This window comes from Carcharhinus amblyrhynchos, chromosome 14, assembly GCF_965287045.1.
Source record: "Carcharhinus amblyrhynchos chromosome 14, sCarAmb.v2.hapA, whole genome shotgun sequence".
Classification (NCBI taxonomy): domain Eukaryota; kingdom Metazoa; phylum Chordata; class Chondrichthyes; order Carcharhiniformes; family Carcharhinidae; genus Carcharhinus; species Carcharhinus amblyrhynchos.
In genome coordinates, this window is record NC_137337.1 from 28620698 (window position 1) to 28636446 (window position 15749).

The 15749-nt window shown below is 43.2% G+C and overlaps 1 protein-coding gene across 2 annotated transcripts in view; it reads right to left on the reverse strand.

Annotated features, from left to right (window-relative positions):
- Window positions 1–14831, reverse strand: part of ppp2r5ca (protein phosphatase 2, regulatory subunit B', gamma a) — a 141953-nt gene extending 127122 nt beyond the window's left edge. For both annotated transcript variants that reach the window (XM_080202503.1, XM_080202502.1), the window contains exons 1-2: window positions 14746–14831; window positions 14340–14408 (exon numbers count right to left, since the gene is read on the reverse strand). In XM_080202503.1, the coding sequence (XP_080058629.1) occupies window positions 14340–14408; window positions 14746–14772 (96 nt within the window). In that variant the 5' untranslated portion in view covers window positions 14773–14831. The remainder of the gene's footprint in view (window positions 1–14339; window positions 14409–14745) is intronic.
- Window positions 14832–15749: the final 918 nt, after the last annotated feature.

The following is a 15749-nucleotide window of genomic DNA, read 5'->3' on the forward strand; positions in this document are numbered from 1 at the left end:
AGTCTAAACCAATTTTCCATAAGAGCATCTTACCCAGGCCCCTAACCTACAAATCTCTAGACACTACAGGGCAATTTAGCATAGCCAATCCACATAACCCATGCAACTTTGGACTGTGGGAGGAAACCCTACACTTATGTGCCCTTATCCAATGTAGCAATCTTTGATGTAGTACCTTATCAAATGCCTTTGAGAAATCCAAGTAAACGACATTTATAGGTTCCCTTTTATCCACCTTGCTTATTAAATAATTAAATATGGTTTCCCTTTCACAAAACCATGTTGACTCTACTTGATCCCATCACGATTCGCTAAATATCCTGCTAGTTTGGATTCTAGCAATTTCGCTGTGACAATGGTTAGACTAATTGACCTATAGTTTCCGGCTTTCTGTATCCTTTCTTGACAAAAAGGTGTCACACTTGCTATTTTCTAATCGGCAGATACCCTTCTGGAATCTAAGGAATGTTGGAAGATTATAATTAATGCATCTACTGTTTCTGCAGCTACATATTTCAAACCTCTAGGATGTGGGCTATCTGCTGCCTTGCGGATGCTAGGGACCCGGATTCAATTCTGGTGTCAAGTGACTGTGTGTGGAGTTTGCATGTTCTCCCCGTGTCTGCATGGATTTCCTCTGGGTGCTCTGGTTTTCTCCCACAGTCCAAAGATATACAGGTTAGGTTGATTGGCAATGCTGAATTGCCCTCAGGAGGATTAGCAGGGTAAATATTTGCAGTTATGGGGATTGGTTGTGGGTGGGATTGTCAGTGGTGCAGACTTGATGGGCCAATGGTTTCCTCCTGCACTGTAGGGATTTTATGACTTTAGGGGATTTGTCAGCCTTTAGGTCTAATAGTTTTCCCAGCATCCTTCCCCTAGTGATGGTGATTGTTGAGTTCCTGCCTCTCTTTTACCTGAATTTAAGTATCTTTGGGAAGTTTTTTTTTTAAGTACTATGCAGTGAAGACAGGCAAAATACTTGTTCAACGCCCCCATGTTTCCTTGTTTGACATTTCTACTTTCCCAGATGTTATACATCTAGACGGCCAACACTAGCCTCACTTACTCTTTGCCTATAGAAACACTGGGCACAATTCTCCCAAAACATTTCTAAGTGCTGTTCCCCCAGTGAGAAAACTGGTGAGATTACCGGTGCGATGGTGTGAATTTGCAATTCAACCTGGGGAGATTTTCACTGAATTCTTCCAAACTTAGAAATTATTTTGTAGTGACAACATAAAGACATAGCAAGACCAGCTCCTCAGATGGGGGCACTCTTTGCTTGTTCTCCCATCCCCCCACCCCACCTCAGCCTGGTACAGCGAGGAGGCAAAGCCAACCCAGCACTGCCAAGCCATGTTCCTGACCACCTGCAGCTTCAAATGGTCTCTGAGCCTCCCAGTGTGGCCATCATGATTGGTCTTCATTTGCGAAGACCGGTAGTGATTCATGCCAGGTTCCCACTGGATCCGAGGATCAGTGAATTGTAGGAAACTGGAAAATCTGGCTCCAAACTAATCCGCTTCTCACCCTAACTTTGTGTGAATCAGATTACACAGCCAGCTCTCTTATTTTCTTTTTTTTAAAAATGTCTTTTTTTTTTGCAGATTCTTCTTGCCTCATATTAATCTTTGCAGATTTGTTGTATTTTTTTCCAATTTATTATCCTTAACTTCCGTATTTAGGCATGGATGATGCATCCTTCCCAAAACGTCTTTTTCTACCACTGGAATACATATTTACTGAGAGTTATCGCCTTAGAAGTCTACCACTGCATCTCTACTGTCCTTTTTGGGGAAAGCAGCAGCAAGCATGAGGCAGACGGTGGTGGGGCAAAAATAACTTACAGACCCTTAAATAAACAAATGTTGGCATTGAGGTGTTGTTACCCCAGTGTGCCAATACTGTGGAATGATTATATCTATACCGTATCAAGTGAAAACTGAGGGAAACATTTTGGAGGGAGAGAACATGACTAAGATGTTCTTAGAAGATCACAAATCAATATAACTTACCAGAAAAAAGGATCCTTGTTGGTGCAACAGCTCAAGAGGCCAGTTTTTACTCTTTCAAAGAGCTATCTAATTACTTCTACACCCTTGTTGACTGGATGATTCTTTGATGAAAGTGCTGAATCTTAACAAAAAGGAGACACAAGTAATATCCATTGCTTTGAAAACTGATCGCTATCTTTCTGATTCTTGTTAGCTTGCGTTGCATTTTCTCCCTGATTCGGAGGAACTGCACCAGTTTCCAGTCTGGAACGTGCAAATTATCTGTTGTAACAAAACCTGTTCTCAACCAAAATCTTCCCAACAGCCACTTAAAATTGCTAAATGTGAAACACTCTTGCAGATCTCATCCCAATCACCATAGTCTTAGAGATGCAAAAGAGATTCATGAGAATTGTTCCAGGGATGAGGAAGTTCAGTTACACAGACTGATTGGAGAAGTTGGGACTACTTTTTTTGAAGCAAATGTTACAGGAGATTTCATAGAGGCACTCAAAATCATGAGGAATTGGGACAAAGTAGATTAAAAAAAATCCCATTAGTGGAATGATTTGATCTCATTTATTATTGTCACATGTACTGGGATATAGTGAAGTGTTGTTTCTTGCAAGGTATACAGGCAAAACATACCATTTGTAGAGTACATAGGGGAGAAGGAAAAGAAAAGACGCAAAACATGTTGCAGTTACAGACAGAGTGTAAAGAAAGATCAGCTTAATATTTGGGAGGTCCATTCAAAGGTCAGATGACAGCAGGGAAAAAGTTGTTCTCGAGTCAGTTGGTACACGTTCAGACTTCTGTATCTTTTTCCCGATGGAAGAAGGCATAAGAGAGTATGCCCAGGACTGTGTGGCTCCTTGATTACTCTGGCTGCTTTTCCGAGGCAGAAGTGTAGACAGAGACAATGGTTGGGTGGCTGGTTTTGTAAAAGGATGCCTTCTGTGGTGCATCTGTAAAAATAGATGAGAGTCGTGCCAAAGTTCCTTAGCCGCCGAGAAAGTAGAGGCACTGGTGTGTTTTCTTAATGATAGCAACAGCACGGAGGGACTGGGACTGGTCATTGCTGATCTAGACACCTAGAAACTTGAAGCTCTCAATCAAGAACATGAAGGCACAGATTTATAATTGGCAAATGAAACGAAGATATGAGGGGACATTTTTTCCACACAGCGAGTAGATAAAATCTGAAATACGAGAGTGTGGTGGACGCAGATTCACTCACTTATTCAAGAGGAAATTAGATTATCTGAAAAGGAAGAATGTGCAGGGTTACAGGAAGAAGGCAGGAGAATAGCAGTAGGTGAATTTGGAGAGCCAGTGCAGATACAACAAGCTGAATGCTCTCCTCCATATACTCTAACAATTTTGGTAACAGTTAAGATTCTTAAAAATAAAAACAGAAAACAGAAGATACACTCAACAGGTCCAGCAACATTGATGGAAAGAAACAAAGTTAATATTTCAGGTCTGTGACTTTTTTCGTTGTTTTTATTCCAATTCAATCAAGTCCAATTCAATCAAGTCCAATTCAGAATCTCAACAATTTGAGACATTCCTGATCCAAGCTGACAAGACAGGGCTCTCACCTCCTGTCTTGTGCTTGATCTACATGATCCAAGCTGATTGGAGTAGGCATAGCTCCAAGGTTTGATCTCATTTGCATCTTAGCCAAAAGATGGAGATGCCGCTTTTAAAAATTGCTTCAAACGAAGCTGAAATGTAACCTAATAACTTAAACCAAGCACAGCATGTCGATACTACACTTGATCTTAGCCAGAAGGCCAATCTACTTGTTCGAAAAGTTGCCATCAGTATTATTTTGAGAAATGCTTTTCAAAAGCAGGACAGCTCATGGAATTATTCCAACTTCGTACCAGGCTTGACTCAAGTATATTATCAATAATGTCAAACATTGCCTAGCACTAACTTATAAAACCGGCCAGAAATTTCAGGAGATGGAAAGGACCTTTTATTAGAGATGGGAAAAGTTAGAAATGTAATAGGTTTTAAGTAAGGATGGGGGAGAGAAGAAAACAAAAGGGAAGATCTGTGACAAAGTGGAGGGCAGGAGAGACTAAATGACAAAAAGGTTTCATGCTGCAGGGCCAAAAAGACAGTGGTATATACGTGAAAAGTAATCTGTCTAGAGGAAGACAACAGCCTTTGCGATTTACAACCACCACCATTTGGAACAGCTTCGATGGCCTCTTTCTGCCATTCTGAGGGAAAAAGACTTCTTTGTTCCCTTACTGCAATCACCTCCTCTAGAGAAAGTCTGGGGGAAGCCTTTCCATCCATGCAGGTCTTTCTTTTTCAGGTACCTTTTTGGTACTTTACTTCTAAAAAAAGCCCATTCAAACTGAGCTCGATCATAGTCTCCATAAGAAGGACAAACAAGATCCAAGCTGACAGGATGGGGAACTTCACCCCTCCCAGGCTTGATTTAACACTTCACCTTAGCCAAAAGGCCAAGATGGCTTTAAAAAATTGCATCAGGTAAAGCCTCGGTTTTACCTCTTTTGACTATCCTGATCTTTTACTCTATCCTAGGTTAGGCAAACCATGATTGCAGGTGCCAGCACACCCCCAGTGCAAAGGACTAGCCTTGTTCTCTGCTTGATCATGGTTTCACCCCTGTCAGGTGCGCCTTCAAACTCGATTGTATATGCTAGTCATTGCTGACATTGGTGGTCCCTTTAAATAAAGATTAACCCTTCATTGCTTGTTTGAGCATGTAATCCTATCTGCCTTCCCTAATTGGTCAGGGTACAGGAGGAAGGGTGATAATACATTGCTCTGGGAAAGAGCAACCATGTGGGTAAAAATTAGTCAAGTTCCCAATCTGAAAATAATCCCACTGTTCAGACAAGAATTAAGGTTCACAAGATCCTGTCTATTACTTGAACATCACTATTTTAAAGATTAGGGCAATTATCTCCAGTGTCCTAACAATAGTTATCCCTCAATTAACAGGTTATTTGAGCAACATTATATTGCTGTTTGTGGGAGCTTGTTGTGTCCAAATTGGCTGCTGCGTTTCCTACATGACAAGGGCCTACACTTCAAACGTTGTAAAGCTTTTGAGAAGTTCTATAATAAGGAAATCTGCTATATAAATGCAAGTCCTTCTTTCTTATTAGAGGAGAAGTTTCTCCTAGGTTAATGGAATCCCTACTGTACAGAAGGAAGCCATTCAGCCCATCAAGTCTGCACCAATCACAATCCCACCCAGGTCCTTTTCCCATAACCCCACATATTTACACTGCTAATCCCCCTGACACTACGGTCAATTTAGTATGGCTGATCAACCTAACTTGAACATCTTTGGACTGTGGGAGGAAACCCACTCAGACACAGGGAGAATGTGCAAAATCCACACAGACAGTGACCAGAGGTTGAAATTAAACCCAGGTTGCTGGCGCTATGAGGTAGCAGTGCTAACCACTGTGCTGCCCCTAACCATTGCACCACCCTTTGCCCATCCATCAAAACAAAGAACAAAGGTTTTGTTTTCACCAAATACTGTTGGGACAACAATCAGCGTCAAACTGTGTGGTTTTCCAGTTTCCGGATAGCACTGGAATCAAGATGAAAGTGAGCTTGATCACCTTGGTCAAGGTGAAAACTAAAAATTCTGTAAAGATGTTGAAACTGTAACAACACTGCTTATTTTGAAGGTATTCTTTACAGTATTCTTGCCAAGCACCTCAAGTATATCTACCACTTGGGGAGGTGGTGGCATAGTGGTATTGTCACTGCACTACTAATCGAGAGACCTATAGTAATGCCCTGGTGACCCAGGTTCAAATCCCACCATGGCAATTCAATAAAAATGTGGATTTAAGAAGTCTAATGATGATCATGAAATCATCTGGTTCACTAGTGTCCTTTAGAGAAGGAAATCTACCATCCTTACCTGGTAAGAGTCCTATGTAGGCCAGAAGGCACCCTCTGAGGAAGGCCGGTGGCCTAGTGATACTATCTCCAGACTAGTAAGCCAGCAACTCAACTAATCTTCTGGGGGAACCCAGGTTCGGATCCCGTCATGGCAAATACTGGAATTTGAATTCAATTTTTAAAAATCTGTAATTAATGATATGATCATGAAACCATTGTCAATTGTTGGAAAACCCCATCTGGCTCATATAATGTCCCTAAGGGAAGGAAATCTGTCCTCCTTACCCAGTCTGGCCTACATGTGACTTCAGAGCCACGGCAATGTTGTTGACGCTCGACTGCCCTCTGAAATGGCCTAGCAAGCCACTCAGTTCAAAGGAAACTAGGGCAATAAATGTTGGCCTTGCCAGTGACATCCACATCCCATGAAAGAACAAAAGAAAAGTTTACTGAAGTTCTTATAATTAAATTTAAAAATTATTAAAATAGTAATTATAATTTAAAAATTACAAATCCAAAAGTATATAATTTATAATAGAGCATGCGCATACTGGCAAGGCCTGCATATTTACTGCCTATACTTAATTGCCCAAGAATAGTGTGTTATGGACAGAAAGTGGTTTTAATTTAAAGTATCTGTCCATAAACAGAAAAGATATTTTTTGGAGTAATCCAATCCTCTTAATAGAAAACTAAGGGTAAAAATCAAAAGATTGGTTTAATAAACACACGCGTGCACACACATGGGAAGTGTTCCATACATAGCCCTCAGTAAATTCATAAGATAAAAGAGGGATAAGGGAAAGGAGGCTGCACTGGGCAAAGACACAATAAGAATTATTAGATTGTAGGCTTGTCTGAAATAAAGTCCAATGGTGTATTCCTTCAGAAGGCTGAAAATATAGGGTCATCCACTTCTTCAGTCTCTTTAGTGATAAACTATATGGATCTTGTTATGAAGATTAGAAACTAGTTGAGAGCCTTTGTCCATTATAAAAAATAAAGTAGCCAAAATGTGCAGACACATACTTTCCTTCATGTCTTCTGGGCATGACAATCATGATGAGCTGCCTCCTTGAACCATTGCAATCCAAGAGCTGAATGTTCTCTTTTTAGTTAGGGAGTTTAGTGCTGTTTGTGATGGTTGAATGAAAGATGAATTTCTGATTTTACTGTGTGACTGTGTGCCAAAGAAACAAACCCACGTGTTTCCAAACTGGAAACCATGGATGAACAGGGATATCCACTCTTGCTGAAGTCCAAGTCTGAGACGTGCAAGTCAGGCAACCCGGACCAAACAAGAAAGCAAAATACTATCTAAGGAGATCCATCAAAGAGGCCAAAACACAGTACCGGACCAAACTAGAGTCCCAGGCTAGCCACACGGACCCCCGCTGACAATGGCAATGTCGGCAAGACATAACAGGTTACAAAATGAAGGCATGTAAAATCGCCGGCACCACTGCACCCCTCCTCATGAGCTCAATGCATTCTATATCCATTTAGAGCAAGAGGTCAGCTACAGCACGCCCTCCACCCTCTGGGAGCCTCAGACAAACCTGTATCCAAGGTCACCATTGCAGATGTCAGAGCAGCCTTCTCGAAGGTCGTGGAAAGTGACTGGCCCAGATGGGATACCCAGACAAGCACTCAGATCCTGCACGGATCAGCTGGTGGGAGTATTCGCAGACATCTTCAACCTTTCTTTACAATAATCTGAGGTCCCTACCTACTTCAAGGCAATGGCCATCATCCCAGTACCAAAAAGCCAGGCAGCATGCCTTAATGACTACCACAGTTCTGACATCTATCGTTATGAAGTGCTTTGAAAGGTTAGTCAAGGCATGAATCAATTCCGGCCTCCCAGATTGCCTGGATCCATTACAGTTCACCTTCTGCCGCAACTGGTTCACAGCAGGCACCATCTCCCTGGCCCTGTATTCAACTCTGGAACACTTAGATAACAAAGACATCTATGTCAGACTCCATTTTTTATCAAATACAGCTTAGCCTTCAACACCATTATTACTACAAAACTCATCTTCAAAGTCCATGGCCTGGGACTCAACTCCTCTCTCTGCGACTGGATCCTGAACTCCCTAACCCACAGACTGCAAAGGAAAGGTGACAAGACCTCCTCCACAGTCATCCTCAGCACCGGTGCCCCACAAGGCTATTTCCTCAACCCCTTATACGCCTATTACTGTGTGGCCAAATTCCCCCTCCAACTCAATTTTCAAGTTTGCTGATGACATCACCGTGGTGGTCAGATCTCAAACAACGACGAGACGGAATACAGAAAAGAGATAGAGAATCTGGTGAACTGATTCTCTATGACAACATGACAATAATCTCTCCCACAATGTCAACACAAAGGAGACAGTCATCAACTTCAGGATGTATAATGGAGGACATTCCATAATGGACGTTCTCCCTGTGTGCGCACCGGTTTCCTCTGAGTAATCCATTTTCCTCCCACAATCCAAAGATGTACAGGTTAGGCATATTGGCCATGCTAAACTGCCCCTTGGTGTCCCAGGATGTATAGGTTAGAGGGATTAGCAGGGTAAATGTGTGCAATATGGGGGTAGGGCCTGGGTGGGATTGTCAGTGTAGACACAATAGATCAATTGGCCTCCTTCAGCCGTGGGGATTTTATGACATGCCCCTGTCTACATCAATGGGGAAGAAGAAATGGTCAAGAGCTTCATGTTTTTAGGTGTTTAGATCACCAACAACCGGTCCTGATCCCTCCATGCCGATGCTGTAGATATGAAAGCTCTCAGAAGGCTAAGGAAATTGGGCATGTCCACCATGACTCTAATTTTTACATATGCACCACAGAAAGCATTCTTTCTGGTTGTATCACAGCTTGGTATGGCTCCTGCTTTGTCCAAGACAATAAGAAACTACAAAGCGTCATGAACAAAGCCCAGCCCATCATTCAAACCAGCCTCCCATCCACTGACACTGTCAACACTTCGCGTTGCCTCAGAAAAGCAGCCAGCATAACTAAGGACCCCACGCATCCCAGGCATACTCTCTTCCACCTTCTTGCATAGGGAAAGAGATACAAAAGTCTGAGGACACGTACCAACTCAAGAACAGCTTCTTCCCTGCTACCATCAGACTTTTGAATGGATTTACCTCGCATAAAGTTGACCTTTCTCTGTACCCTACCTACGACTGTAACACTACATTCTGCACGCTCCGTTTCTTCTCTGTGTATGGTATTCTTTGTCTGTAAAGCACGCAAACAATACTTTTTACTGTATACTAATGCATGTGACAATAATAAATCAAATTCAACAAAGAAAAAGCTATCAAGTGAGCATTTTGGAAAGCTAAAATGGAACAAGCATTTAAAAGTTCCTAATTTAATGCAGCTGACAACCACCAAAAAAATGTCAAATGAGAATAACATTTCAGGATTAAATTAGGGCATTTACATTTTTCCCTTCTTGAAAATAGCATCATCACCTTTGATCAAGACAACAACTGACCCTGTTGTTGACTTATACTTTTCCTAGGCCTACTTCAAACTTTGCTCTTCTTGTGAAGAAGCAAACAGTCCTCATTCAATTACATCCTAGCTAACATGGCTGACATTAGAAATTAAGGATAAAATCCACACGATTAAATGTGTAGTTTCAATGTACCATTTCAAAACCAAGAATTTCTATCCCTTGATACCATGAGGAATAGTTAAGTTGCAGATCAACACTTACCTCATTAAAAACTAACTTATCAATCTTAGAACAAATTACAGCATCCAGAAATGAAAACTATGCTGATCTCTCAAATCTGTTAAATGATTTTTTGTTGACCTTTGTAGCTCTTTGCAGAGCTTACTTTTTGTCCCTGCAAGGTCTGCATTAGCCCCTGGACCCCCAATGTTTTGGGGGAAATATATTGAATAGATTGCCTTTAAAAAGGTTCTTAGCCTCAAAAATGGGTTTAATATTTAGTGCTCTGTACCTTTCTGGGAAGAATATTTTGCCTGTTTGGATTTCACATTGGCTTTTAACAAGCAGCAATTTAAAAAGGGGGAAATAAATCAAAAATGGCACCTACAATGGGTCTTTGATATTTGGGGAAACCTTTACTTCGATTTTACCGCCAAAATCACTCAAAAATTCTTCAATTTCCTCAGCCAGGAACATTTAATCAGAAGCCAACATTTCACATAGACTAGGTTGAGACTGGTGCCTGCTAAAACTGCTACATGAAGCCCAGTTTTATTAAGTTTCAGACTGCTGTCTGCTTTCAGAGGAAAGTCCTGGGACCACGTGCTAGTTAAATTTTGATGCCAGTCTGCCGACTGTTCATTAAAACCAAAAATAAATTCTAAACCTCTACTGTATTACCATATGTGAAATGGATGAGAAGCTGCAGAAGTACTAAACTTCTTGTTCGAGATATGTTCATGCTCACATTCCCAAATATACTTGGTACAAGTTGCTGTGTGATTCCCTATGCAAAGCATTGTTAGCTGCCCAGAAAAGCTTTCATATGGAATTCTGGGAGATTAGCCTCCCATCATTCATGTCAGATTCTTTCCATCTTTGCAACGTTTTATTATCGATTTCAACAAAGATAATTTAAAGTTTGAGAAACCAGTGACGATAAATACATTTTAACTGTTGTCAATTACAGCTGCCTCTAATTTCTCCCAGTTTTAAAGTTAGGGTACTTCTTTTAAATCAGGCCTTCATCAAGCATTTCAGAGTGAATAGAAATTTCTTTCTCCTATGTTTGCTCAGATTTGCTTATCCGCATAAATGTCACCATATGTTCAAAGTGTTAACTGGTGGGGGTTAACTACTTTTACATTGTAAAGCCACAACAGCTAATTACTGCAAACAATTAGGGGACAGATTCTCCAACATACCATTTCACACAGGCTCTTTCCCGTAATCCCAGGTATTTACCCCACTAATCCTCCTAACCTAAACATCTTGGAACACCAAGGGGCAACGTAACATGGTCAATCCACCTAATCTGCACAGTTTTGGACTATGGGAGGAAACCCATGCAGACTGTCACCCAAAGTTGAAATTGAACACGTACCACTTGCACTGTGAGGCAGCAGCGCTTACCACTGTGCTGCCAAAAAAGCATACATTTAATTGCCTGCATGGGGAGTCAGGAGTTCACTGCAGCATAACCAATAACTGTCTTGCTCTTGTTGCCACTGTATTTACGTGGCTGATCCAGATACATTTCTGGTCAAATGTACTGATGTTGATGCTCATAGAATCTCTACAGTACAGGAGACCATTTGGCCCATCAAGTTTGTACTAACCACATCCCATCCAGTCCCTATTCCCATAACCTTCATTTATCCTGCTAATCCCAACACTAGGGTCAATTTAGCATGGCCAATCAACCTAAACCGCACATCTTTGTGACTATGGGAGGAAACCCACACAAACATGGGGAGAAAAAGTGCAAACTCTCACGGATAGCAACCCGAGGCCAGAATTGAACCTGGGTCCCTGGTGCTGTAAGGCAGCAGTGCTAACCACTATGCTACCACAGCGCCCATGTGTTGCTGGGGAACTTAGCGATGCTAACTCCATTGACTGTCAAAGAAAGTGGTTAGACTCCCTCTCATTGCAGATGGTCATCATCTCGCTCTTGTGTTGGAATTTCAGAGATTAAATAAAGTATTCTATCCTTAGACAAGTAACAGAAGAGAATACAGAGTTTGGGCTACAATATTGCAAGCAAGATAAATTCACAAAATAGCACACTGAAACGGCTGGGATAAAATACATCTTTCTTTAGTGTTCACTACCGGTGGAATTACACAACAGTAGAAGTCGAGAGGGATATGACAACAGTTGAGATGGAGAGCGGACTCTACACAAACTGGAGGACTAATTTCTAGGACCATAGATACGCAAAGAAACGAAGGAAGAATAACAGGTGCACTTAGTACCCATGAAAAAAACGTAACCGTGTTAGGGCACAAGTAGGCCATATAGTTCGTCAAGTCTGCACCGCAGTTCACCAAGATCACGGCTGATCTAAACCATCCCCAATTTTCTGCTCTGTTCCTAGACTCCCTTAGGATCAAAGTATCTGAAGGCTTGAGCAGCAAGAGCGTGGAACATCCGTGCTCACTAATGCTTGCCTTTTAAGCAACCGCAACTTTAAATGTTCCAGTGTGATTGGAACAGAATGCAGAAATAGGAAGAGGAAAGGCCATGCAGGAATTTAAAAACGAGGATGAGAACTTTAAAATCAATTTATTGCTTCATCAGGCACCATCTAGGTCAATGGACACAGGGGTGAATGGGACTTTACTGCAAGTTAGGACCAGCAGCAGAATTAACCTCAAGGTTATTCATGGTAGAAAATGGGAGGTCAGCTGGGGCACATTGGAACAATCAAGACTAGAGGCAATGATACATCAGCCTGAGCATTTCAGCAGATGACTAGAAGCAGGGTTGAAGTTACAGAGACTAGAATAGGTCGAGATAATGATGGTGTGAGCGCAGTCAGCAACTCATCTCAGGGTCAAATGTGACACCAAAGTTGTGAACAAACTGGCTTAATCCCAGTTATGATGTGGAGATGCTGGCGTTTGACTAGGGTAAACACAGTAAGAAGTCTGACAACACCAGGTTTAAGTCCAACTGATTTATTTGATAGTAAACTCACAAGTTTGAGGTTTCCCTCTTCATCAGGTGGATGGAGAGTTGTCAGACTTCTTACTATGTTAATCCCAGTTGCCAGAGAGCAATGAGTCAGTAGGTAGGAAACAAAATTTTAAGTGTCAACCAAAAACAATAGCTTCAGTCTTCCTAATATTTAATTGGAGGAAATTTCTGCTTATCTAGTATTGGATATTAGATAAGCAGTGTAATTTAGTACTGGTAGGGAGGTGGAGAAATGGTGAAGTACAGCAGAATCTATTTTTCTATTGATTTAAACTTGTGCGGTCCACATTGCCACCGGAGTGAATTGGGAGGAAAATACCCTCAGGTGGAATGGCTCACCACACTTGTCTGACATCAGCTCAGCTTCGAGGTAGATCTTGCACTGTAACTGGCGTCAAAACCACCTCATGCTGACTTCAGTTTGCAGTATGAATGCAACCTATGTTTTGGAGCATGCACATGAACAAATGCCCCCCACACTCCCTGACACCTGATTTGATAAGGCATTGTGATTAAATGGCTGACAGGACATATGACTTGGAGCACTGAAATCACAAGTGTGCCAAAATGCTTTTATGTTTGATACTAGTTTAGCTCATGACAGGGTTGGTAGCAAGATGGTTATCTTACTTTAAGAATAATCTAAAGGTCCAAATTAATGATCAAGAGACAGGACTTCCCTTCCCCTTGGAGGACTTAAACTGGACTGTTGTAATAAAAAACATCTGATGCACTAACCTCCTTTAGGGAAAGGAATTATCCTTTTCTGTTCTGGAACATGATTCCAAACCCACATCAATATGGTTGATTCTTAAACGGCCTCTGAAGTGGCCTAGCAAGCTCCTCAACTGTATTCACGACAGCAACTCACAATTGTCATTTGGGATGGGCAATAAGACATGACTTTATCGCACTGACACAAGGTTGACATACTATTTTGATCGCACTAATCCTTGGCTTGAGATGGGCTGAGCTGCTATACAGTAGGAAGCCTGTATGGTATTTGCATTATCTAAAGTAGTAAATCCTGGAGAAAAAGTCAGTACCAATGGCACTACATGACTGCTTCAGATGAAAAAGGAATCCCTATATACTAAGTATGTGGAACTTACTACTCCATCAGTTAATTGAAAGAGCATTCCCGTATTTGGAACAGCGTGATGAAGCCAAGGAACAACGAGGGTCCAGCGGCAGGGCCAGAGGGGCAGAAGGCCGGCAGGAGTCCGGGCACGGGGGAGGGGCAGGAGGCCAATGTGAGTCCAGGGATTAGTTGTTGGGGGGGGGGGGGTGTGGGTGTGGAAACAGGAAGCCAGGAGTCCAGCAATGGGGGCAGGAGGCCAGTGGTGGTCCGAGAGGCAGAATGGGAGAGGGAGGGAGGGGGGGAGTGGAAGTGTTGGTCTTATTGACATGTACTATTTCGAACAGAATTTTGAGAGTCGACCAAAAACAATAGCTCCAGTCTCCCTAATATTTAATTCTGTGCACTGGATTCTACATGATCATAAATTAAACTACCCTTCCAGAAACGATCATTGGCATTTCGTTCATATATAAAAGTGAAGAGACATCTAAATGGGATTAAGGTAAAAGGGAAATCCTTCAGCAGGTCAAGGCGGTACCCAAATATTGCTCTGCGGGAGTTGAGCGGGAGCCCACCGCCCCCCGGGGAGGAGCCCAGCTCTTACTCCCAAACTCTCTCCAGTTAAACCGCTCCGAGGGCGCGAGAGCCGCCTCCAAACTCCCTCCTTCAAATCTTTACCTCCACTTCGGCATTTTCCTGCCCGTCCTTCGTGCCGCCTTTGCCACTTTTGCCCGTTTTCGGAGGTTCCTAGAACCGAGAGAGAGAGAGAAACCATCAGGGCCGGAGTTGAGGAATAGGAGAGGGGGCCGGAGAGTGAGTGAACAGTTAGCCCCGGCCCGGGATAGCCGCCCGCCGGCCCCCTCCCGCCCAGAGACTCTGAGGCGATCGCTGGCACAGTCGGATGGGATACCGGCCATTCCCTCCCTCCGGGCCGGGGAGACACACGGGCAGCCCCCGGTGGGGATCCAGCCCTCTCCCCCAGCCCTCTCCCCCAGCCCTCTCCACGGAACTGCCCGAAGAAACACACAACATCCACCTGACTTCGCTCCGTCCACTCCTGCGGTAAGCGGCCACCCTCACTCACCTTGTCTTTCTTGTTTTTATTGGGCATTTCCAGCGCGGGCCGACTCAACTCCGGCTCCGACCCCCCCACTGCCCGGCCGCTGCTTCCCTGCCTCCAGCCGCCCAGCAGCCCGCACGGCTATTGGTCGCCGCCACTCACGTGACTATCCGGCCCCCTCCCGCCCCCCGAATATTTTTCACAAGGACATATTCAAAACTTTTCACATGGCAGCAAACTACACTAGCAAGATGCACGCTCCGCCAAGCAGCAGCAGCAGCACCACCACCACCAAGATGCAAGCTCCACCAAGCTGCACCATCAGGCAGCAAACTACATCACCAAGCTGCACCGCTCATTGCATTCCTCCCAACAAGCCTGTTGAGCCTCACCTTCACACCCTTCACGTCACCCTCATTCTCCACTGTTTGATGCCTTCCCACCCACACATCTGACAACTTTCACATACTTTTCAGACATTTATTCAGGCCTTGCTTTCCATCTCGCAGGCCAAGTTCACAGGTGATAAGGAGGCAGTGTTGAGAATTAACAAAGGACAAGCCTGCCTCTATCTCCTTGAGCCCCTTGCAGGAGACATTTCTGTGTCTTACTTAGTCAGCATGAGCAAGACTGCTGCAATCAATGTTGCCAAAAACATCTAGGATGCTGGTGTGTTCCTACTTTAATGCATCTTTTCAAATCTCACTTCAACCTCATCCTGTATGCATTTGACCTAGCATGAAGTACAAGCTGAAAATGGCATTATCATGGATCTTGCTTTCTGCTCAACCCCTCGTTTCCTCACCTCAACCCTTCCTTGCTGTACTTGGGCCCAAGATGGGTGACAGCATAGTGGTTAGCACTGCTGCCTCACAGTGCCAGAACACAGCTTCAATTCCAGCATCAGGTGACTGTTTGGAATTTGCACATTCTTCCTGTGTCTATGTGTGTTTCCACTGGGTGCTCTGGTTTCCTCCCACATTCCAGAGGTGTGAAGGTTAGGTTGATTGGCTATTCTAAATTGCCTG